The sequence below is a fragment of the Diceros bicornis genome, chromosome 11 (assembly GCF_020826845.1).
Source record: "Diceros bicornis minor isolate mBicDic1 chromosome 11, mDicBic1.mat.cur, whole genome shotgun sequence".
Taxonomy (NCBI): Eukaryota; Metazoa; Chordata; class Mammalia; order Perissodactyla; family Rhinocerotidae; genus Diceros; species Diceros bicornis.
In genome coordinates this window covers 56,400,781-56,427,973 of record NC_080750.1, presented here as the reverse complement: position 1 = coordinate 56,427,973, position 27,193 = coordinate 56,400,781, and the positions used below count along the sequence as shown (strand labels likewise).

The window sequence follows — 27,193 nt, the reverse complement described above, 5'->3', positions numbered from 1 at the left end:
ATATAAAGTAGGTTAAATAGGTTGCTCTGACTGAAGTGACCTGGAGACGCAGGTGCAGAAAATGTTTACAAGGTAGTTGGCAACAGAACATGAAGGGTGTCAAACGTATTAAGAACATGACACTGCTTAGAATAAATATCAGATGAACCTTAGAATTATTTATTTATTTCTAAAAATGATTCTGAGTAGACCATTTGAAAGAATTTTGACCTTTTTCCAACAGATAGCCATTAAATGGTAGTGGTAGTGTTTTATTAATTTTAAGAATTTCTAAAAAACTCTTTACTGAATATTCATGACATAACCATTTCATGCTTTTTAAAGGCTTAAGAGTTTATGTTGCCAAATTCAACTTTAGAGACAAATGCCTCACTCATTAGAACAATGCCACCATGTTATTGATAGATGCCAGACAAAACAAGACTAAAATCAACTTGTCATCTACTGAAGACAGCATGCACAAACATATCCTTCGAAATGCTGTAGCAAAGTCAAATTATCCTACCTCAGAATACATTTCTTGGATTTCTGAGCTATATCACAACTTGACATTACCAGTAATTTCTTTTTGCTTATAAATGCACATGCAAGGATGTTATGCTTATTAAAAAACTACTCTTGGATTGCTTTATTAATGTTTTCTACCTGCAGATGATATCAACCAAGGAACTTCATTATTCTTCATTGTTCACAGAAAGCAACCAACTCCAACTGTCTTAGTAGCATTTTAGACTTGTTATCTTTAGCAACAATTCTATCATCAGTTTTCAAAACATTGCATTTACTACATATTAACAGATATTAGTAAACACCTTCCTTCCAGTAATTTTTTTCTAGGAATTTAGAATACATTCATGTAATCAAATATTATGCAACCATTAAAAATTAAGATAAGCTTTTGTACCATAAGGCAATGCTTTTAACATTAATTGAAAAACCTCCTACCTCATAAATGGGACTACCAGCTTCATATGCTAGAAATTTAGAACACTTGGCTCTCCATTTTACCCCCAACCCACATCCAAACAATCAGCATGTCTGGCTAATTTTACTTCTAAATCTATTTTGAATCATTTCATTCTCCATCTGTCTCTATGCCAGTCACAGACACCATCATCTCTCTTCTGAACTACTACATTTACCTCCCTACTCTCACTACCTACCAATCCATTTGCTCACACAATAGGTAAATGATCTTTTAAAATTACAAAGATCATATTACTCCCTTGCTTTAAAACCCTTCAATGGTTCCCCATCACCCTTAGGAAAAAGTGCCAAAACCTTAAAATGCATGGTTTTGGCCTTGCTTAACTATCTCTTTGGCCTCAGTCCCTCCATTTTCCAGATCTCAATTCTTATCTCCAGCCATCGTTCTAAAGCTCCAACCCTCTTCCTCCCTGAGGGTTTTCTCACAAGTGAATCTCTCCGCCTGTAACTGCATCCTGTACCCAGCTTCCAGAGGCCCCATTCCACCCCTTCCTTCACCTACTAGACTTCTCATTTTCCAGTTCTCACGTTAAATGATACATCTTAGATTCCCCCACTTAGATGTTCTCAACACCCATACTACTTCTTTACAGCACTGACCATATCACAATTGTAATTGTTTTTTGTGGAATTATTATTTATTTCCATGGTACTCTCTCTCACTAGAGTACAAACTCCATAAGAGGAAGACTCACATCTTTATTTACTGCTCTATCCCAAGCACCTAGCATGATGTCTGGCCCATAAAGCAACCCAATAATTATTTGCTGAATGGAATATGCGTAGAATTAAGTCTAAAAAAAAAGTATACCAAAATAATCAACTATCTATGGGTAGTAGGATTATGAGTGATTTTCATTTACTACTTTATACTGTCATGCATCACTTGACGGGAATACCTTCTGAGAAATGCGTCGTTAGGTGATTTCACCATTGTGCGAACATCATAGAGTGTACTTACACAAACCTAGAAGGTATAGCCTACTACACACCTAGGCTATATGGTACTAATCTTATGGGACCACTGTCATATATGTGGTCTGTCGTTGACTGAAACGTCGTTATGTGGTGCATGACTATATTTTTACCATTCATATTTTCTACAATAATCACATTTTGCTTTTACTATTTAAAAGTTAACTCTTTCCAATTCATTTTTAAAATTAAACTTTATTTTGGACTAATTTTAGATTTACAAAAAAGTTCAAAGATAGTACAAAGAGGTCCCAAATACCTCTCACTCAGTTTCCCGAACTGTTAACATCTTACATTTCCATGGTACATTCGTCTAAACTAAGAAACTGACATTAGTACATTACTATTAAGTTGACTCCAGACCTTATCTGGATAAGTTTTTCTGTTAATATCCTCCTTCTATTCCAGGTTCCAATCCAGGATACCACATTGCATTTAGGTAACGTCTCCCTAAACTGCTCTGGTCTATGACAGTTTCTTAGTCCTTCCTTGTTTTTCATGACCTTGACTGCTTAAGCATACTGTAAAATGTCCCCCTAGTCTAGATCGTTTTTCTTGTGATTAGACTGGTCTTTGGAAAGAATATCATAAAGGTGAAGTGCATTTGTTGTCACATATTAGGGACATGTGATATCCACGTGACATCACTGGTGATATTAACCTTCATTATTTGGTTATAATAGTGTTTGCCCGGTTTCTCCACTGCATAGTTACTATTTTTTTCCTACTCTGTTCTTTGGAAGTGAGTCACTAACCCTAGCCTACCCCCAAGAGAGAAGGATGTAGGCATTAAGCTCCTCCTCCATCAGGGTGCAATATCTACATAAATTATTTGGACGACTTCTACAAGAAAGACTAGTCTCTTTTCCCCCATTTATTTATTTGTTCGATCACGTATATCAATCTATATCATTCATGTCACACATATGTGCTCATTTATATTTATCTTATACTTTGGTTATAACCCAAATTCTACATTATTTATTTTGTTGCTCAAATTGTTCCAGTTTTGGCCATTAGAAGCTCTTTTAGGTTATTTCCTGTGTTCCTCTGACATGCCCTCATCCTTTTGTTTTATGAGCACGTCCTTACTTCTGGTACTACACAAACTCTGGGCTCATCTTGCATTTTCCCTGCCCCAGTTCTAGAATTAGCATTTCTCCAAGGCAATCCAAGTCATTACTAAGTCCTGAAGTTAACCATATAAGATTTTTAAGAATCGAGAATAATCTATCTGAATGTCATGATGTTTGATGGCTGTTTGATGGCTGCACAAAGTAGAAATAAGTTTACACTTTGAGCACCTGAGCCAAAATTGCCACAAAGGACTCTCATGTGTAACAGCAACACTTCCACCATTTCTTTTACTATATTCTTTTATGTTGTTTTCAAAACTAATCTGAGTTGGGTAGGTAGAAGAGATATTTTGCATTCATTTTCAGATAAGAAAACTGAGAAACAGAAGTGATGACACTGACTAATATCAGGGAGCTAGATATTAATATAGGCGATCTGTTCCACCCTGTGCCTTTTCCCTCCTGGATGACACTATCATTCTGGTGGGCTCCTGTGCAATACAGTTGTAATAATATGGGTGAGTGACATAGTTTCTGCTACTCCACTGAATATCCTACTGGCTTCATAGGTGTCCCGTTAAACCAAAACTTTTCTCTATATACCCATATTAGTTCAGCAAATAAAAAGGAAAAAAGACTCCAAAAACTATAAAATATGACTAGCTAATGTTAAATAGATGAATATTTTACAAAAAAGCACATTTTTAATGAGCTTCTTCTGTATGCATGCCAATACATCAGATATTGTAAGAAGGGAGTTTGAAATAAACAGCGTATGTGGCTGTCAATAATATACTAATATCCCCTTCCCATCAAGTTTAGGAATAAGGAAAATAAGATTGCTCATCAAGAGTTAAAATATGTAATCAATACATAATGGATCATCTCTAAACAGAACTACGTAGACAGAAAAATAAATGACTTACAAGCCAACAAGAATTACTAGGATAATTATACTGAAAGAAAGCGTAGCTTAATCTAGGAGGAGGGCAGGCTATAAACAAATAAGACAAATAAGGAAAGTCAAGAAAGCAAACACAATGGAAGCAATATAGTTTACTACATGGGAGGGGCCCCTAACCCAAATCTGAGAAGTCAGGTGAGGCTTTCAGAGGGAGTGAGGTCTAACCTGGGAAGCCAAGTACAAGTCATAATTGGTATCACAGGCAAAGGAAACATGCACAAAGATCTGGAGATACGCCAGCCAGGCACAAGCCCAAACCCAACATTTACCTGGCCCAAGGCAAGAGTACAAAAGAAGGCCCATCTGCCATATGACTAAATATTTAAAAGTTATAAAGCGACAAACTATTAATAAAATACGTTTTATCCTCCTACATTGAAAAATATACCTTATAATGACTTGGAAGTTTCAGATCAGTTTTATAAATCTGCAGCCAAACTGGCAACAATTTGGAAAACACTGCAAAGCATAAAGAAAAACAAAAAGCACCCAAATTTCATCACCAAGATAAAAATCATTATTTAGGTGCATTTCCCTCCAAATTTGTGTGTGCGTATGTAGTATTTTAAGAGGCTGGGATTATATTATATATACAGATTTTATCCTTCTTATATAAGCCCTTCCACTCTTATAGCTTATAATACAATATACCAAGTTACCCTATTCAGTTACCCAATGTACATTTTGCAGGTAGCTTATCTTGAAACAGAGTTCTCAAAGTGTGGTCAAGCGTGTTCTATAGACCCATGGAGATCCCCAAGATCTTTTTCAGGGAATAAAACATTTTCATAATAATACACTTATGTATTATTTAAATGATACATTTGTATCAGTTTCCTATTGCTACTGTAACAAATTATCACAAATTTAGTGGTTTAAAACAACACAAATCTATTCTCTTACAATTCTGGAAGTCAGAAGTCTAAAATCAAGGTGTCTACAGGCCTGCGTCCCTTCTGGAGGCTTCAGGGGAGAATTCGTTGCCTTGCTTTTCTCAGCTTCTAGAGCTTCATTCCTTGGCTCATGGCCCCTTCCTCTTGTCATTCCAACCTCCTGCTTCAGACTCTAATCCTCCTGTCTCTTTCTTTTAAGGACTCAGATAATCCACCATAATCTCTCCACCTCAAGATTCTTTGTTTTTTAAGTCCTACAGCATTGTTTTTCTTTTCTTTTTTTTTGAGGAACATTGGCCCTGAGCTAACATTGGTTGCCAATCTTCCTCCTTTTTTCCTTTTTGCTCCCCAAAGCCCCAGTAGATAGTTGTATGTCATAGTTGTACATTCTTCTAGTTGTTTCAAGATTCTTCAGTTATTCAAAACCACAAAGTCTCTTTTATCATGTAAAGTAACATATTTACAGGTTCCAGGAATTACAGTGTGGGAGGCCATTATTCAGCCTAAACAACATTCTTTACCTTTTTCATTCTACTTATGGTACAAAAGCAATAGTAGGTAAAATGGCTGGCATCTAGCACAAATCAAAGCAGTAGCACCAAAATGTACTGGTAACCACTGTATTCTTTACCACCATGCACTCCCAGAAAACGAAAGCCTGTTTCACTTCCCAATGTCGTTCATAAAACAGTAAAAATTATTCATTTTATTAAATCGCAGCTCTTGGGTATACATCCTTTTAATATTCTGTGTGACAAAATGGGAAGGATACATAAAGCACTTTGGCTTATACCGTTATACAGAGGTTCCATCTTGAGGAAAAGCACTGTGTGAATGTCTGAGCTGTGGCTGAACTTTTTTTCATGGAACACCATTTTTATTCAAAAGAATAACTGATACACAAACTATAGTTATTTAGACCTTGATATCCGGCAGACATTTTCTCAAAACGAATCAACTGAACCTGTCTCTCCAAGTACAACAATGGATAGTATTTGTTGCCAATAATAAAATTTGAGCTTTCAAGCAAAAATTAAAATTTTAGAAAACTTGTATTCACCACCGTGAGCCTGACAGCTTCCCAACATTTAAGACTTCTGAGAGGATTGTGGGATTGGTGGTAATATTAAAAAATTCGACTTCTTGTATTGTGTAATGAAATGCGTGAACATTAGCAAGATCCGAAAAAATCTGTTATGCGCTGAATTGTGTCCCATCAAAATTCATATGCTAAAAGCCCTAACCCTCAGTACCTCAGAATGTGACTGCATTTGGAGACAGGGCCTTTAAAAAGGTAATTAAGGCTAGCAGCCCGCCAGGTGGCGCAAGTGGTTAAGTGAGCGTGCTCCGCTTTAGCGGCCCGGCGTTCACAGGTTCAGATCCCAGGCGCTCACCAACACGCCACTTGTCAAGCAATGCTGTGGCAGCAACCCGTATAAAGTGGAGGAAGATGGGCACGGATGTTAGTTCAGGGCTGATCTTCCTCACAAAAAAGCAAAAAAAAGTAATTAAGGCTAAATGAGGTCACTTGGGTGGGTCCTAATCCAATGGCTAGTATCCTTATAAGAAGAGGAGATTAGGACACAGATACACACAGACCACGTGAGGACAAAGGAGAAGAGAGCCATCTACAAGCTAAAAGAGAGGCCTCTGAAGAAATCATGCCTGCCAAAACCTCGAACTAGAACTTTTAGCCTCCAGAAATGTGAGAAAATAAATTTCTGTTGCTTTACGACACCCAGTCTTTGTTATGGCAGCCCTAGCAAACTAATACATCAGTGAACAAATTTCCAAATGACTAATGCATGATATTCTAAAATCATACATGGGTAATAGATCCACTCAAAGCACAAGATAGGCCAATGCATTTTAATTTAACACAACACAAAATGTTCATTAATATGGTTTCAGCTTCCACACTGCAATAAACCTTTAAGAAATTACCATTTGGGGGCCAGCCCCGTGGCTTAGCGGTTAAGTGTGTGCACTCCACTGCTGGCAGCCCGGGTTCGGATCCCGGGCACGCACCTACAGGCACCACTTGTCCGGCCATGCTGAGGCAGCGTCCCACATACAGCAACTAGAAGGATGTGCAACTATGACATGCAACTATCTACTGGGGCTTTGGGGAGAAAAAAGGAGGAGGATTGGCAATAGATGTTAGCTCAGGGCCGGTCTTCCTCAGCAAAAAGAGAGGAGGATTGGCATGGATGTTAGCTCAGGGCTGATCTTCCTCACAAAAAAAAAAAAAAGAAGAAAGAAATTATCATTTGTAACGTTTTGGTGTCGTATCAAAGAAGAATACCCACAATGATCTGAAAAGGCTATTACGTTATTTCTTCATTTTCTAACTATATATTTGTATAAGGCTGAATTTTCTTATATATTTCTTATATGTTTCAACCAAACAACATATCACAATAGACTGAATGGGGAAGCAGATATGAGAATCTAGCTGTTTTCTATTAAGCCAGACATTAGAGATATTTAGAAAAACATAAAACAATGCCACTCTTCTCACTAAATTTATTTTTATTTTTGAAAATGTAGTTATTTTTTCATAAAAATGTTATTAATGTTACAATGTAATGAGTTTATTGTTATTTTTAAATGAATTAATAAAGTATTGAAAAATTTTCTGCTTTAATTTTTAATATAGTAAATATTGATAACAGTAACCTACACAAAAAAAGTTTGTTAGAGTCCTCAATAATCTTTTAAGAACAGAAAGGGATCTTGAGAACAAAAGGTCCGAGAACTACTGCCTTAAAAGATATACTTAAATATTACTCAAAGCCAGGCATTTTGTGGATACTAGGGAGAATGCTTTGTTTTACGTTTTTTTTAATGTCTATGGTAGCTACTCCTTTTAAAATTTATCACAGCTGAAATTATCATGACCATGTCATATGGAATATAAGTTTTAGACCTTCTGTTAATCATTTATCTATGTCTTCCAGCAGATACAAAATTATTTTCAAAAAGGACTCCTGATCCTGCCCATGCGTACAGCCTCCACTTTTCATTAAGAAGCCTTCTAGAGGCTTCTATTCAGTCTTAAGTTTTATTAGGCTCTTCAATTTCTTCAACTAGCTGAATGTAAATAAGTAGCTCTGTTCCAAAATATTATTCTGAAATAACTTCTATTTAATATATATCAAACCCTCAGCAAAAAAAATAATATACCTTGATGACTTCTGAGACTCTCCACACAGCCCATCTATTCCAAGATAAGGTAAAATACATCTATGGATTCTGCCAGAACATCATAAATAATCAATGCCTATACCATATATAATAATGGTGCCCTTGTGAAATTAAGTCTTGTGATTCAGTCAGGCAATACTGATGGATGTTATAACAAAAGCCCTGTGAAAACCACGGCTGTTTACTCCAAGCACAGTCTTGAAAATCAGTTGTTTACATTAGATACTAACCACTTTATTACTCAGAAATTTATTATCTTAATATTCGAGTGTCTGCTGAGAAACTGGTTGACTTTTTCTCTTATAAACACTGAGAATCATTTAAACGGGTTCTCGCATTTTACTTGCTGCTACAAAGCTAAGAGCCAAATTTGTAGTCTCCCTTAGAAAGTATATTGCTAATATTTTTTTAATGGCCTCATTCACCTCTACCTTATGTCATTTTAAGTTGTTTTCCCTTTGCTTCATCCTTCTCAAATACTTATCTTAACATTGAATTTTACGTGTCTTTATAACCTGCTATATATCCTTTCTCTCGGATGAAGTAGAACATTAGTATATATCTCACTGTAAATACATTTGCATTTTTTACCCAACAAGATCTAAAATCCTGGTTAATGTGAATCTACTTCTACAAGACAGCTTAGTTTCATGATGCTGATGCCAGGCTTCTGTGTCTGCAGGACTAAGAGTTGGACCCTAGACTGTGATGTTTGGCCTAATCCTGAGAGGCACCCTGGTAGATAACCAGCCTGCTTCTGGCATGGTCACTCTGCATCCACTTTGCCAGGACTTTCCTTCTGAAATTTCTAGTGTAGACAGTATTCATGAATGTCCCACCCAGAAAGGATACAAATAAATAAAATCACAAACATTTTGAATACATCTACATCTAACAATAGACATTCAAATGAAAATCCTGGACTTTCTTGTAATATGTCAGAAGGTAAGTTAAGTTTTAGCAGAGATGGAAGGGTCACAAGACCCTGAACAGAACAAGCCACCTCTTAGCCTCGTATGCTATATAGCCTTATGGGGTTTCTGAGTTCTGAGGCTCAGGATGTGATATATATGTGAAACAGAATACAATAATCTATGTAGTATCTCTGTACTGCATTCCCAATTATCACATGCCCCAAGATTTTGGAAAAAAACATTAACACCTTCCATTTGAATTTTAGTGTTTCCAAAGTTTTTTTTAAAGGTTATCTACAGACAGGAAACTGAAGCAATTAGGAGTGAGCCTTCTCACCTCTATTGTTCCTCTCAGATTTTCTCTCTCAGTTTGTGACACTACCACTTACACACAATCTAGAAACCTGAGAGTGATTCTTGATACTAGCAAGTCAACAATATTATTCACATTTCAGACACGATAAAAAGGAATGTAAGAATCTAAATTTTAAACTCATTAGCATGATTAACACAAATTACTTGTTGAAAGTTAATTTACTAAACAGGTGGCTGACTCTAGTTTTCACTCCTTCAGCCAATCTCAGTAAGTTTTCTTACTTCAAGTGAAGACAGTACGATCTAAGAATAATACTAAAGTTGTACTGATGAACACTCATGTGTTTCATTTTCAATGATACAAGAACCATATGGTTCTCTTTAATGAATACAACTCTGACAACAAAATCTTGGCCCTCTCTTCTTGCTACTTTTATTGAAAAATTTTGCATTTTCCAGAGAATCTGAATTATAGACTAAAGTGACTCACTCAAATTAGATATACAATATAAGTACATGTGGTCGTAAGTACACGACCACACCAGCTACACTGACAGAAAAGATATCACTATCAGGGGGCTGGCTCCAAGGTGTAGTGGTTAAGTTGGCACGCTCTGCTTCAGCGGCCTGAGGTTCGCAGGTTTGGACCCCAGGCGCAAACCTACACACCACTCATCAAGCCATGCTGTGGTGGTGTCCCACATACAAAATAGAGGAAGACTGGCACAGATGTTAGCTCAGGGCCAATCTTCCTCACCAAAAAAAAAAAAAAAAAAGATATCATTATCTTACAAAAAGACATTCACTGTCACAACACAGTGCCTTTTCCTACTGCTGGGCCTTCATGCATTATATCCCCTTCCAAAACACTCTTCATAATTCTAAAGGGGTATCAAAATATCCTTTGTTTTGAGATGTAACATTGAGAATCTGTACCACTCAATTTAACACTTACACAGTTATTGTCCACTGCTGTTCCACATCTTATACCTTCAACTAGACTAAATTTGAGGATAGACCCTGTATGGAAAGCACCAAGGGTTGCTTACCCTATAGTCATTCCCACTTCTTCCTTGCTAATAGAACCTTAATATTGTTTGCTTGGTAATGTGCCTAATTCCAGGGAATGAATCATGATTGTTCTAACCAGTCAGTAATCCCATTCTTCTCTGTCAGTGATCAGTCTTGGTGTGGGCATGTAACCCAGTTCTGACCAGTGATATAAGGGGATGTTTACTGATAGGGTTCTAGGAAAATTACCCTCCCCGGTAAGAAAAAGAGCAACAAAAGAAGATCCTTTTTTGTACCCTTGCCCCTTCCTTCCTACTTGGCACTCTCTCCTATTGAAGACCATGAATGAAGACATCACCAATACTTGATGGCAGTGTGGAAAGACAGAAAGAGCTGGGTCCTCTTACGTTCTTCTACTTCCTTGAGTTAATTCTCTGCCAAGGAGCTACTTAAATACAGAAAAATGGGTATGCTGTTAAATTTCACCTCATTTTTCAAATTATGAATACATTTGTTTATCTGGTTTATAACTTCGTAATTAAAATAAGGAAAAAACCCATTCAGTGATGAAGAGAGCAAATGACTAATAACAGCACAATACTGTATTTATTGTTTTTTAAAATAAATATTTAGATTTTTTTTTTTGCTGAGGGACATTTGCCCTGAGCTAATATCCACTGCCAATCTTCCTCTTTTTGTATGTGCGCTGCCACTACAGAATGGCCACTCATAGATAAGTGGTGTAGGTCCATACCCAGGAACCGAACCTGGGCTGCTGAAGCGGAGCATGCTGAACTTAATCACTAGGCCACCGGGGCTGGCCTTGTATTTATTTTTTTTTAAATCAAAGAACATCCAAAAGAGCCAGAGAGCATACAAGGCTGCAAGAACCTGCAGTGCCAAGATTCCAAAAAGAAGTGAAACAGAGGTCAACTCAGCAGTCTCAACCACTTTTTGCCCTTGAGCCATTTCCTGATTCATAAGTACAGTGACTGAGAGGCCCAGCAAAAAGTGAAGGTTGAGAGCTTTTTGCAGTCTCAAGGGGTCAAGGAGACAAAATGTGAAGTTCAGAACCACCAAGGCAATGTGAACTTGAATGGGCCAATATCCTGGAGAAAAGAGACAGAACAGTCATCCTATGATGCTTTTCCCCTAAAAATATTTATGATTCCTAAATTTCATGAGCAAGAGGCTGAGAAACTAAGCAAAATGCAGTGGTTGAGACTAAAACAATAAGCAGAACCAGGGAGATTCTGTCTCCCTCTCAGAATGCCAGGGAGACAAAAACTAAATTTCAGTGCCCATCAAAGAGGAGGAGTATTGATAAACACACTAGGCTTTCTACTAAAATCCTCAAGTGCTATGCCCTAAAAATTGTCCACTGCTGTGGACAAAGTGAGCCAAATATAGACTAACTCTCAGAAAGTCTGAAATCATGCTGCAAATTCTCTCCATCTTGGATGGGATCAATGTAATTTGCTCCTAGACTACCTGTCTGCCAAGAAAAAAAATTAAATACACTATGGTGAAGATATCATCATCCAAAATATCTATAATTTTTTGTATACAATATCCAGCATTCAATCAAAAATTACAAAGCCTACCTGGAGTCAGGGCTAAAAGACTGGAAACCAAGAGGAAAAATAGGCAATAGACACAGACCCACAGGTGATCCAGATATTAGACTACTCAGACATGGACTTTAAATAAGTGATTAATATGTTCAAAAAAAAAAAGCAGATAGAGAATTTCTCCTGCAGTATAGAAATCTATTAAAAAATTAATCAAATGAGAATTCTATGGCTGAAAAATAACTGAAATTCAAAACTTGATAGAAAACAATGAGATATCCCTACATGTCTGTTGCAACAGCTAAAATCCAAAATACTGACAACTCCAAATGCTGGCACGTATGTTGAGTAACAGGATAGAAAACAATGAGATGCCCCTACATGCCTGTTGCAACAGCTAAAATCCAAAATACTGACAACACCAAATGCTGGCACGTATGTTGAGCAACAGGAACTCTCATTCATTGTTAGTGGGAATGCAAAATGGTACAGCCACTCTGGAAGACAGTTTGGCAGTTTCTTACAAAACTAAACATACTCTTACTATATGATCCAGCTATCATGTTCCCTGGTATTTACCCAAATGAGTTGAAATACCCAAAAGAAAAGAAAAGAAGATAGAAAATACAGAAAAGACCATAAGAGACACAAGGGTCTCAGGGAAAAGATCTAACACATGTCATTGGAGTTCTAAAAGGAGAGGGGAGAGAAAACACCAGAATTAACATATGAGAATATACAGGTCAAAATTATCCAAAGATGAAACAAAAAATAAGCCACAATTCATGAAGCTCTAATAATCCTAGCCAGGATAAATACAAAGAAATCACACTTGCGCACACTTGGTTAAGCTTCTGAAAACCAAAGACAAAGAAAAATGTCTTAAAAGCAGCCAAGGGCGGGGCTGGGGTGGGGGGGGGGACGACGACACGATGGGGGGACGTAATAAGACTGATAGCTGACTTTTCAACAGAAATAACAGAAGGTAAATGACACCAGAATTACATCTTTAAAGCATTCAAGAAGGTAAGATATTCTTGACATCTGTAATAAGATAAGATAACTGTAAATCTGGAATATAGCTACAAAATATTCTTCAAAAATAAAAGTGAAACAAAAACTTTTACAAAAATTGAATGAACTTCTTGCTAGCAGATGGTAATTAAAAGGAATGCTAACGAGAGTTCTTCAGGCAGAAAGATAACTGTCCCAGACAGAAACATGAAAATGCAATATAGAATGAAGAGCAACGGAAAAAGTAAAGATGTAGCTAAATCTAAATAGACATTGACATTGAAAAACAATAATAATGTCTTGGGCAGTTTAAAATATATGAAGAATTAAACTAGAAGACAACATTGGCACAAAAAGCAGGAAGAGGATAAAAAAGGTAAAGTATCCTAAGGTCCTTACATTTTCCATGAAGTGGTAAAAGTGCTAATTTACAGTAGAACTAATAAGTCAAGAGTGCATGTTATAATGTCTAAAGTAACCCACCAACCAAAATATAAGAGAATGCATAACTTGCAAGGTATTTGGGGGCACAGAAAGGGAGAAAAAAGAACAGCTGTGACAAATAGAAAACAGATAGTAGATTTGAACCCAAATATAACAGTGATTACAGTAAATGTAAATAGACTACAAGTCAATAAAAGAACAATGTGAAACCAAAACTCATATATATGCTAAGTTTTGGCGTAAAGATAGAGAAATATTGCAATGTAACAGAGTAGAAAGTCCAGAAACAGACCTACAGAAATACACCCACTTGATAGATAACGAAAATGTCACTGCAGTATACTGGAGAATGCAAGGTTTTTTCAATAAATGGTGCTGAGTCAACTAGTTATCCATAGAGAAAAATATGAATCTGAACCCTTAAAATTAATTGCATGTAGATTTTAAATCTAAATATGAAAGACACAAAAAATAAAACTTCTAGAAGAAAATAGGAGAATATCTTCATGACTTTGAGGCATGGGAAGACATCTTAAATAGAACAGAAAAACACAAAGAATAAATGAAAAGATTAAATGGATTTCATTAGAAATAATGACATCCTCATCAAAAGATTCCATTAAGAGAGTGAAAAGGCATAATACAGAGCGAGAAGACACTTGCAATATTTATACCCAACAAAGGACTCAATCAGAATGCATAAAGAACTCTTATAAAATAGGCAAAAAGGTTGAACAGGCACTACAAAAGAGGCAATCTAAAAGCCAATAAACATACAAAATGGCATTTAAACTCATAAGCCATCAGGCAAATCTTAAAACCAAAATGCGAGACTGCTGCACCCACACTAGAATAGCCAAAATTTTAAAAATTGGTAATATCAAGTATCGGTGAAGATGTGGAGCAACTAGAACTCTCTCACACTGCTGGTAGAATGTATATGCTACATCCACTTTGGAACATCCTGCCAGTATCTGGTAGCACTGAGATCCACGTACCCTGACATCTAAGAATTCCATTCCAAGGCATAAACCCCACAGAACTGTATAAATAATGTGCACTAATATAAATGTACATGAAAATTCACAGCAGCATTATTATTAATAGCCAAACTCCGAAAGAAAAACAAAACTAAATATCCATCAACAATATATGATGGATAGAATAGATAAATTGCAGCATATTTACACACTGAGATACTACATGGCAATGAAAACAAATTAACTGCTGCTATATTCAACAACACAGATGAATCTCAAAATGTAAGTAAACTACACCAGACATAAAACAGTATATATAGTATAATTCCTTTTATATAAAGTTTAAATACCTGCAAAACTAATCTATGATGGTAGAAATCCAAATACTAGTCACCTGTGAAACTGGAGCAGGGAACAAGGGAGGATTCTGGGGAAACTGGTAGTGTTTCACTTCTCGATTGAGTGCTAGTTAAATGAGTGTGTTCACTTTGTAGAAATCCATCAATTTCCACACTTAAGATTTGATGACTGTTGTGATGGTTGATTTTATGTGCTAATTTGGACTAAGGGATGCCCAGACAGCTGGTAAAACATTACTTCTGTGTGTGCCTGTGAGGGTCTTTCCAGAAGAGATTAGCATTTGAATTGGTAGATTGAAAAAAGAAGATGCCCTCACCAATGTGGGCATCATCAATCAGTCGAGGATCTGAATAGAACAAAAAGGCAGAGGAAAGGTGAATTTGCTCTCTGCTTGAGCTGGGACATCTATCTTCTCTTGCCCTCAGACACGAGAGCACCTGGGTCAGGGGGCCTTCAGACTCAGAGTGGGGCTTACAACATTGGCTCCCCTGGTTCTCAGGCCTTTGGATTTGGACTAGAACTACAGCACCAGCTTTCCTAGGCCTCCAACTTGCAGATGGTAGATCATGGGACTTGTCAGCCTCCACAAACACGTGAGCCAATCCTTCATAATAAATCTCTTTCTATATATCTATATACATCCTATTAGCTCTGTTTCTATGAGAACCCCAACTACAGTTGTGTACCTCTCTATTATGTTATATTTAAATTTTAAAGTTTACCCACATATGAGGTTTTCTTTTGGGGTAATAAAGATGTTTTGGAACTAGACAGAAGTGGTAGTTGCACAACATTGTGAATGTGCTAAACGCCACTGAATTGTACACTTTAAAATGGTTAAGTTTATGTTGTATGAATCATCCAATTAAAAAAAAAAGTTACCCTAACACTCAACCTCAATAAAACAATGCATATATTTATTAATAGATATTCATGACTACAAATATTAAGGATTGTAATGCCAAACTTACCAACTGCTGTGTCACCATCTAACAAATTGTCATCTTCAGAAGTTTGAAAATCCATAATAACACCTGCTCCATCTAACAGTTCCTCGTCACTACTTGCACTTGTTATACTGTTGTAGCTGTTTCTATAGTAGCCTCTATGGAACAGCTGCTCAGACTCCATTTAGCTGTCTGATTATCTGAAAAAAGGGGAAAAAAGGGCTTTAACATTTTCCCAACACATAATAAAAATCATCTTGTTTAACATGACAAAAGGAAACTTCTGATCTCTGTATTAAAAAAAATACTAAGTTCATTCACTATAACAATAGCTTAACTCTGTTAAGTCTTTGGGGATGATTTAATAATCCTATTCTCACTATGCAGCTGTGAAAAAGAATGAAGAATTTCTTCAGGTAGTGGTATAAAACAGTCTCCAAGATCAACTGTTAAGTTAAAAAATAAAGGTCAGAGAAGTGTTTATAGTATACTATAATATATGTGGGGGTTTACTCCCCCGAAAAAAGGACGGGGGGAGAGGAAGAAATGCAGCCGTAATTGCTTGTGTATGTATAGACTATCTCTGGAGGGATTTCCAAGCAACCTGCCCAGAGGGGAAAGGAACAAGAAGGCTGAAGTACCAGGTCCGAAAGGGAGACTGTCCCTTTTGAATATTTTACCAGATGCAAATAGTAATTTTAAAATACTGTATTTTAAAATGTTTTTTAATATTAATTTCATTCTCCGTGCACCATTTTAAAATTTAAATCTTCAGAGCCCATGGTCACATATCAGCCATGGAAAATCATAACAGGTAACCATTTTCTTTTTTTTTTGTGTGAGGGAGATCAGCCCTGAGCTAACATCCGTGCTAATCCTCCTCTTTTTTTTTTTTTTTTGCTGAGGAAGACCGGCTCTGAGCTAACATCTATTGCCAATCCTCCTCCTTTTTTTTCTTCCTCAAAGCCCCAGTAGATAGTTGTATGTCATAGTTGCACATCCTTCTAGTTGCTGTATGTGGGACGCAGCCTCAGCATGGCCAGAGAAGCGGTGCCTCAGTGCGCGCCCGGGATCTGAACCCGGGCCACCAGTAGCGGAGCGTGCGCACACTTAACCGCTAAGCTAGCGGGCCGGCCCAACAGGTAACAATTTTCATTTTTTCAAAGCAGATAATATCAAATTAGCATATGTTTTCCTTGTTCTTACTCTTTATACTTTAAAAACAATAATACTCCTAAATAGTTTTATTTTTTAAATATATCTACCTACTTGCTCAACATCAAAATGAGAGTTCAACATAAGTGTGGTAGGCATTAGCAATAGACTTGAAAGATACAGTCACAAAAGCAGTCAAACTAGCAAGCCTTGTAAAACAAGACTTATTAGATATGTCATAATAAGTACACACAGAAAACAAAAGATGAATGGAACTAAGCATACTCCAACTCTAATGTTGAATTCTAGTACTCAAGACGAAGTATTTTAAGACAATCTCCTAGGTCCTCAGTAAATTTTCCTTCTGCACACAGAAAAATAACCTCAAAGAGCTATAATAATTAAAAATTATTTGTAAAGCTTTTACACTTTTCAGAAAAAACAAAACATTACTGATATATATTTTTAACAGATTTATTATATAAATTTCTTAACTTAAGACCACTTTAGAAAAGGTGATGAGAGCATATCTCTATTCTCAGCATCTGGCATAGTGACTGATACATGATATATGTATAATAAATGCCAAAAGGTCAAACTGTTTATTCAATCAATGGGGTTAAAAAGAGAAATGTTTTCAGTTTTCAATTAACAAATCCTCTCTACAATAGTATTACTGTGGTCTCGGGAGAATAACCAAAAACTAGCACATAAATTACAAAGAAAAACTGAAATATTTACTGCTTTGAAATTTTATTAATGTTTTATGGTTACCTCTACCAAAGATGGCCTATTATAACATACTAAAATGTGTTAGAATGTACTAATTAAAGCAAGATTTTTATATTTAAGGTAAATGTTAAAATAAAATACTAGTATGAAAATAACTGCTCATGCTAAGAACTTTGCAGTGTCCATAGAGGCAATCAAAGTAAATACTGTAGCTCTTTGAGTAAATAACCAAAAGGCTTTTAAAAATAATAAGCATTAACAGTTTAAGAATCATTTCAATTTTGATGTATCAAAGCATGTATGCTAAGATTTTGCAAAGAACACATTCTATTCTTCACTTCTTTACGTGATGATCAGACTAGAAGGGCTTAATACATGTGATATTTACACAACATACATCAATGAACGTTAGTCAGAGGCTACACATCAGTGAGAAATCTCTAAAATAATTAAAACTTTCTGTGTTGTGGGACCTCAGTCATCAAGTTCCAACATATCTCCTCCATTTTATCCCTAAAAGGACCTCATAAACTCTAAGTGATAACTGGTAACAACTCGTTCAAAATGTTTAAAAAACTTAATTTCACTAACACCTCTGAGACATATACACTCCACATCTTTATAACAAGAGCAACCAACTCTGTCCCAAAAGTTTACTAAACTCAGGCCTGCCTGGGTTACTATTTCTATAAATTTAGTAAGTTAAAAAAAAACCCAAAAAACTACTCTTAATAACCCAGAAACCTATAGAGCTGTACTGTCAGATCAGCAGCCACTAGACCTGAAATATGGCTAGTCCAAACTGAAATACGCTCTAAGGTAAGATACCTATTGGATTTCTAAGAATTAATACACAAAAAGGATGTCAAATATTTCATTAATAATTTTATATTGATTCCATGTTGAAATAATACTTTAGATATATTGGGCTAAATAAAATATATTATTAAACTTAATCTGATCATTTTCTTTTTACCCTTTTAATGTGTCTACCAAGAAATTTAAAATTACATATGTGGCTTGCATTTACAGCATAAATATTTTTATTGAACAGCACTGCTATAAAATATTCAAAATTCTATGGTAGTATAAAGGAAATACACAGAAGAAATCTGGATACCAGCGTTAAATCTTTTTAGGTTCTAAACTCAATTCCCAGTCTTGTGCATAAACAGCTATTTAAACTATAACACACCAGCTGAAATTTCGATATTAAAAAACAAATAAAAACAATACCACAGTCACATTTTCCTTTTTAATTGTCAAAAAACATATTTAAAACCATTTCAAAACATTATAATAGACACACGGTAGCCTGTAAATATATTCTTGCAGAGTTATGAAGATTAGAGATAACCTATGAAAATCTCCAGGGATAAAGCCTGGTTTACTGCAGTATGTTCCTAAATGATCTATGTACAATCACCTTGACCCCCTCTAATCTGATTTCCACACTGCAGCCAGCACGGTCTTTTCTAAAAGCAAGTGCGATCAGAAATCTCTCCCCATTCCATGGATTAAAGTCTTAATTACTTCTCATGACCCTTAGCAGACAAACTCTTTAACACAGCAGACAAAGCCCCGTGCAGCCTCGCCTCTGCCTAGTTCTCCAGCTTCATTTTGTTGTGTGTAGTACTTGCCGTTCTCCAGACTCAGTGATCATCTTCCTCTCAGTCCTACCAGGCTGTTTCCTGCCTCCTGCCCCCAGGGCCTTTATTGGTTTCTCGGCTGGAACAGACCCTCTCCTCTTCGTCTAATTAATTCTCCTACTCATTCTTCAGATCTCACATAAGGTATCCTTTTATTTACTTAACAAACTCTTAAACAGAGTTTACTATATGTTAGGTACTGTCCCTGTCCTAAGCACATTACAGATTAACTCATTTAATATTTGTAGTAAACACAATCATAACCCTAAAGCTTAGGTGCTGCTATTATCTTCATTTAACAGATGAGGAAATTGAGGCACAAAGAGTTTAAATAACTTGCCCAAAGTCATGCAGGCAGCTAGTAAGGAAAGCCTCCCTGACCTAGTTACCACCTGGGCTAATCTTCCCTGACCAGGTCAAAGTTTCATTGTTAGTTCTTATATCTCTCCTTTATAGCACTTACCACAGCTGTAATATTATACTTAGTTATGTGATCATTCAATTAATGTCTGTCTTCCCTTCTAGAATGTATCATGAGGTCTGGCACTGTGTCAATTTTTGCTCAATACTCATATTCAATGCTTAGCACAGTACCTGGCACATATGCGTTCAATTTTTTTTAATTAAATTTTTTATTTTGAGATCATTGTCATTTCACACGCAATTGGTAACAAATAATAGAGAGAGATCCTGTGTACCCTTTATTCAGTTTCCCCCAATGGTAACATCTTGAAAAACTATCTGATAATATCATAATTAGGATATTGACATTGATACAGTCAAGATACAGAACATTTCCATCACCACAACGATCCTTCATGTTGCCCTTTAACAGCCACACTCACCTTCTTCCAGCCCTTCCCCCATCCCTTCTCTAACCCCTGGCAACCCATGTGTTTTCTATTTCTATAATTTTGCCATTTCAAGAATGTTATATAAATGCAATCATACAGTATGTTACTTTTTGGGATTAGCTCTTTGCACTTAGCATAATTCTCTGGTGATTCATCCAGGTTGCTGTACATATAAATAGTTCTTTCCTTTTTTATTGCTGAGTGGTATTCCACAGTATGGATGTACCATAGCTAGTTTAACGACTCAGCCAATGAAGAATATCTGGCTCTTTTCTAAAATTTGGCTATTATGAGTAAAAGTGCTATAAATATCCATGTACAGCTTTTTGTGTGAACTTAAGTCTTCATTTCTCTGGGATAAAAGCCAAGGAGTACAATAGCTGGGTCATATGGTAATGTGCATGTTTAGTTTTTTAAGAAACTGCTAATTTTACATTCCCACCAACAATGTATGGGTGATCCACTTTCTCCACATCCTTACCAGCACTTGGTGTTGTCACCATTTTTTATTTAGCCATTCTCATAGGTGTGTAGTGATATCTTATTGTTTTTTTTGTTTTTTTGTGTGTGAGGAAGATTAGCTCTGAGCTAACATCTGATGCCAATCCTCCTCTTTTTGCTGAGGAAGATTGGCCCTGGGCTAACATCTGTGCCCGTCTCCCTCTACTTTATACATGGGATGCCGCCACAGCATGGCTTGATAAGCAGTGCGTCGGTGTGTGCCCAGGATCCAAACCCACAAACCCCAGGCTGCCAAAGAGGAGCACGCACACTTAACCGCTACACCACTGGGCTGGCCCCTATCTCGTTGTTTTAGTTTGCATTTCCCTAATGGCTAATGATGCTGAACTTCTTTTCATGTGCTTATTTGCTATCTGCATATCCTCTTCAGTGAACTGACTGTTCATATCTTTTGCCCATTTTCTAATTGGATTGCTTTTTTACTGCTGAGTTTTATATCTTAGAATATATATTCCAGATACTAGTCCTTTGTCAGATATGTTGTTTGCAATATTTTCTTCCACTCTGTAGCTTGATTTTCTTCCTTTTAACAGTCTATCACAGAGCAAAAATATTTTATCTTGAAGTTCAATTTATCAATTTTTCTTTTATGTGTCTATACCTACAGCAATACCACACAGTCTTCATTACTGTAGCTCTATAATAAGTCTTGAAATTGGATAGATTGATTTCTCACACTTTATTCTTATTTTTCAAAATTGTTTTAGCTATAATAGTTCCTTTGCCTTTCCATATAAATTTTAGAATAATCTTGTCTATATCTACAAAGTCTTGCTGGGTCAATTAATATATGTGGTATGTATGAATAACAAATGCATAACAAATGAATGGTACATCTCTACTTGGATATTGTATGAGAACTCAAATTCAACAAGACCTAAATAAATATTTGCCTGAAACGTGCTTGTCCTCCTACTCTCCCTACCTCAGTTTACTGGATCACCATCTACCTACTAGACAAAGTTAGTTTTCAGAGTCACTTACTAACTTATTCAACAACCACTTACTGAGCACCTAGCATGTACCATGTACAAAGCCAGGTGCTGAGGTAACGAATGAGGCACAGTTCCTATTCCCAAGGCAAAGAAGGTGAAAGACATACAAATAACCACAGTATGATATGATAAGTACCACAGGAGAGGTATATACAAGGTATTTGGTAACACTGAAAAGGAATAAGCATGCTGCCTAGGAAAGTCTGTGAACATTTAGCAGAGGGAATGTTTAAGCTGAGTATTGAAGGATTAGGATAAGTTAACTAGGCTAACTCTGAGGTGAAAAGTCAATGCGGGCCAAAAAAAAAAAAGTACGGGGGTCCTGCCCCGTGGTGCAAACAGTTAAGTGTGCACACTCTGCTGCGGCAGCCTGGGGTTCGCCGGTTCGGATCCCAGGTGTGCACCAAAGCACCGCTTGGCAGGCCATGCTATGGTGGCGTCCCATATAAAGTAGAGGAAGATGGGCGTGGATGTTAGCCCAGGGCCAGTCTTCCTCAGCAAAAAGAGGAGGATTGCCAGATGTTAGCTCAGGGCCGATCTTCCTCACAAAAAAAAAAAAATACGGGCAAAAACACAGCAGCATAATAACAAAACCTACTTGGGTAGCTTATGTGAGAGGTAATAGACTAGAGAGTAGCTGTGGACATGTGCCAGATCAAGAAGGGAGGGGCTCATATGTCGTGCTAAGGAACTTATTTACTCGCTTAACCACATGGGAAACCATTAAGAGTTTTAAAAGAGAAACCACATGATCAGATATGAATTTTAGCAAGCCTATGCTAGCAGCAGTGTGGAAGACAGATTAGAAGGGCAAGAGACTGAAAGACTAAAGATAGGGAGAGGAGTTAGGTGACCCTTATTCCAGTAGACCTCTGAACAATTCTAAATGAGATAGTGAGGGCACAAATGAACTAACACATAGCAATATGGAGGAGTAGAAAGAAGTTTAAGAAATATTTAAGAGGACGTGGTAACTAATAAAATGCGGAGAATGGTGAAGAAGAAATCTAAGATATCAGCTAAGTTTCTGACTTGACTAGCTGATTCAAAACAGTTGGAAGAAACAAATTTCAGTCTCCTATAGCTTACAGGACTTAAGACCAGTGTTCTTTCCAAGTGTAGAATTACACATCTAGGCTTTAGTCCTATTCAAGGCCAGACTACAATGAAAGGAACGATTACCTCCAGTACAGCAATCTAGCCTCCAAACACTAAGCAGTACACCACCAGAACTAGGGGGTGGGGAGCAGAAATAAGAAGACCCTGGAAATAGGCTAAAGGGACCCATAGGCTGAGGTAGGTACACTAATTTTGCATAACTCCCAACAAAGCATAACTCCTCTCTCATAAAGGAGACTAGGTAGGGCTGAGGACCATGACTAAGTTTCAAGGGTGTGTCAGTCAGCTATATGGCTGGCTAGTTTTCAAGGGTGTGTCAGTCAGCTATATGGCTGGCTAGTAAGCTAAACAGAAAAGAAGGCAGAATCTGAGTGAAAGAAGAAATGAAAATCCCTAATGTTAGCAACCAGAGAGATGGACAAAAGTCTCAAAAGCAATGACGGCAGGGAAGTGACACTGACTGACTTAGGCATCTGTATGCAAGGAGCATTCTCACATAAAAATTTTAAGAACTCTATGTGCCAACTACTGGTCAAAAATTAAAATGTGATAAAGAATTTCAACATAACCATTTATTCATGTACTAATGTTTCTAGCTACTAATGTACCAGAAATTGTAAAAAATATAAACACAATTTTTATTGATTAATGGCATCATATTTGTATAGGCCTCCAGCTTTCAGTAAACTTCAGCATAAATTACATTATATACAGTCCTCAAAAGGGACGTTGTAATATTTTCCTATAAATTACTATATATCCATATAATAAAAGGCAATAGAAGACAGATGTCACAAAAGACACCAGAACTGTTATTAGAGATCAGAGAAATGACCACATCACACTGTAATTGATGGAAGAGTTGGACCTTAAAAGGTAAGTGGGATTTTATGGAGCAGAGATGGGAGAAGATGTTAACCGAAGCAAAAGTATTGCCATGAATCAAGCTATGGAGCCAAGAAGGCAACAAAAATATTTGGAGATGAGTGAGTATGTGCACAGAACACAAGTCCAGTAAAAGGTTTCATGGTCAAATAAGTTTGGGTAATAAGGCATACCCCTGTCTAGAACTATAATGGCTAACAGCATAAGAAAGGTTCTTGGGAAAACCTGTAATAGACATTAACTTCATCAACAAAATTTTTGAAAAGCTTCTCAAATTTATTTTACCAGGGAATGACTCCTCCACCCAATATAACATCATGAAACTGTTCAACTACTTCCCATAAGGGCAAGAAATATATTTAACTTGGTTCCTGTCAAAGTTGTAGATCAAATCTCTCTATATTTCAGCAGTGCAAATGGGCAGTTTCTCCACATGGGTTCATCTTTCATTTCATACTTAATTGAAGAATATTTATTTTTAAAAATCAAAATGAATCATAGCTACAATGTTTATATACACATGTGAATGCAAATACAAAAAAAAAACACAAAATAAAGAGTTTATTAGAGTGTAGGATGAGGGTTTAAAAAAAAATTTCCAGAGTTTCTGTAACTTTACATTACTTTTATAATTGAAAACTAAGTGAACCTATGGTGCCATATTTCTCATCCTATCTTTTCTTGTACCATTTTGACTAGTCTTACCCGCAATACAGAGCAGCCATTGAGAGCAAGAGCTCTGAAATCATACTGCCAAGCTTCAGTCTCAGTTCTGACATTTACTGAGACCTTGGGCAAGCTAACAAAATCCTCCAAACCTCAGTTTCCACATCTGAATAATGCAAAAACTGAATGTACCAACTTCATGGGGTTGGTGTGAGAATTGAGATAATCCACAAAAATCACTTAGGAAAGATCCTGAACCATAGAATTCACCAACATGTCATAACAGGAAATAAAAAGTCTATCACCAACATGATCTGGAAAACAGCCAATTTACTAACATAAAACTGTAACCTCAGCAAATCTGTTCCCCTGAACTGTATAGATCCAAAACCAGGTAAAATATTTACATACTAATGATTCAAAACACATGCTAAAGCACAATTTCCAAGTAAAGATATAGGTACTATACATTCATATTGACCTCTTAAACAAAATAATTTGACCTGTTTTTCAAGCAACGAATCAAAGTCTTTGAAGAGTGTGGGACGTAGGGTGCGAGAGGGGGATGCAATCTGTCATGGATTCTGCCAACAGCGGCTGTTCTTACTAACCAGAGGTCATAAAAGCTCACTCAATTTGAGGAAATATCTGTAGGTCACACACCTGGTTTTTAAACCATACTACGTAACAAGAAAACAATCAGCAGCAGCAGCTCTATGAAAATCAACAATGTATACATTAACATTTTAACTCCTATATGTACTCTTGAGCTACACAGAATTTTCTAGTGACTCACAAAAGCACATAAAATTGACATCAATTAAATTAATTCCATACCGACTTCATCAAGAAAAGAATCTTCTAAATTAACTCTTTAGATGAAAAGAAAAGGATTTCTGGGAAGATTCAACAATCAATGACACAAGCCACAATGATGCTGCAGTAACTGAACTGCATGGCTCAAAAAAGTTTATAGTTTGCAGAAATGAACTTTTGAATTACAAAAAATATAACTGGTATGTCACTGTTGATTCAATTCTCACAGACAAAAATTTTTTTCCAAAGGAAACAGAAATATCAGCCTTTAATATGCATAATGTACTCTTCTATGTGTTCGTTTTAAAACGCTATATAAACACAGCATATTATATGCAAAGTTAATTTCTAAGGTAGTTTCTGGTTCAAGTTTAAGGTTAAAACACAAATGTTATATATATAGACTACGTCTTGATATACACATAAATCTAAAGATAGAAAAACTGAACATTAACTTCAAATTCGGGCAAATATAGCGAAAGTAAAACCCACTGAGTTCAAAATCTTTTCCTGGAACCTACTTCCGTTCTATTCAAAGGTCCTTCGACGGTTCCTGAAGGAAATAGGTAAAATCTTAAAAAATGGCTGAAGGTATACACCTAATCAGTGGGTTTAACATCATGTAGGTGGGTTTAACATCAGGTAGGTAAATTTACTGTAAGAGAAACCAAGATTAGAGCCCTGGCATTACAGTTGACCCAAAATCCGTGAACATGACAGCTAACGAATCTTCACTCATACAATGCGACTCACCTTGCAGCTCAGAGGCATAGCAAAGTCGGTGGCTGTTTTTTGCGCTGCCTTTGGATTCTGCATCTGTTTCAAACCTAAAACCTACCTACCCTGGGAGCTCCACCTGAAGGAAGCTTGACACAACGAAAACTATCGCGGTTTAAAAGATACCTGAGGTTTTTACTGAAGAGGTTATGGAAATTTTGCCAGGTGGGACTTTTTTGGTCCTCCTTCAAACACAGGAGCAGCATTAAGTTAAATCCGCTTGCTTTATAGGGCCCCAGAGTCAACCTGCTTCTACCCAAAATTAAAAATAAAAATCTCCAACCTCACTTCCCTCTTAAAAGACTAAAACTGAATCTATGCTCCAACTCGGAGAAAAAAGTAGAATGGCTTTCAACCCACCATAGCCTCCTCCCTCATTACGCAGCCCGATTCCCGGCCGCGGGCGAACTGGGACTATGAGAAAGGGGTGTGGGCTTCGGCCCAGCGCGGCCCCGACCCACGGAAGGGGAAGAGAAGCAGCCGGAGTCGGGAACCCGACAGGTGCGCCGACGCGTGACGTCACCGCGTTGACGTAAACGGCCGTTCAGCGTCCGGCTGCCGCAACACCTCCTCCTCCGGCCACGGGCGGAGGCGCGTCGGCGCCTATTGGGCAATCTGGGAACAGTGGGCGGGCCGAGGCTGGGGCTCCCGGAGGAGTAGCGGGGCGAGCCGCAGAGTCGTGAAAGGCCACCTTGGGTGTGAAAGCGTTCTCCGGTGATTAACTCACGTCAGTCACGCTTTGCTGTTTGCCCCTCTGGTGACCTCGCGAAAGGACGGGAGGCGGCCGCCCTCTGGGAAGCATGCTCGGAGTGGCGCCGTGCGTGCCCAGCGTGCTCGCGAAGTTCGGCTTCCACGCCGGCGAGAGCAGACGGCAGCGTCCGGCGGCCGCGCGTGCAGCGCTGGCGAGCTTCGGGCCCGAAGTGAAAAGCAAAAGCAGCCGTCGCCGGGCGCTGCTTCCGAAAACTTAGATCGAGAGAACTGTGGGCCTTCGCATTTAGACCAGCGCCAAATGCGGCCTTTGCTTGGGTCACCTCGCCGTATGCGTCGTCGCAGGTTATATGCCTTACATAAGTGTAAAAAAACTGATAACCCGAATTTAGCCAGTACGCATTTTCAAAAACAATGCCTGGGAATTAAATATTTTGGAGAAAATATATGCTCAGAGTTTTCTACACGGTAGAATTGAGTTTATTTCCTTTCAGCAAACATTTATTGAGCTCTTAAAAGTGTGCCAGTTACAGAGTTCAATAAACCCGACCTCCATGCTCAAGGAGTTTGGATATTCCGATGCAGTAGTAATGACTGCTCAAGACGAGGAGCACTCTTTTGAGAGGATAGTGAGGGAAGGAATCTTGACAGAGGAGT

General features: G+C 37.3%; 1 protein-coding gene across 4 annotated transcripts in view; it reads right to left on the bottom strand.

Annotated features, from left to right (window-relative positions):
* CLCN3 (chloride voltage-gated channel 3) overlaps positions 1-26,308 on the bottom strand; it is a 91,866-nt gene extending 65,558 nt beyond the window's left edge. The window contains exons 1-2 of one of the 4 annotated variants that reach the window (XM_058550343.1): positions 25,805-26,308; positions 15,683-15,858 (exon numbers count right to left, since the gene is read on the bottom strand). In XM_058550343.1, coding sequence (XP_058406326.1) covers positions 15,683-15,842 — 160 coding nt within the window. In that variant the 5' untranslated portion in view covers positions 15,843-15,858; positions 25,805-26,308. The remainder of the gene's footprint in view (positions 1-15,682; positions 15,859-25,804) is intronic. The other 3 variants (XM_058550344.1, XM_058550346.1, XM_058550347.1) reach the window with 3 other exon arrangements.
* Positions 26,309-27,193: the final 885 nt, after the last annotated feature.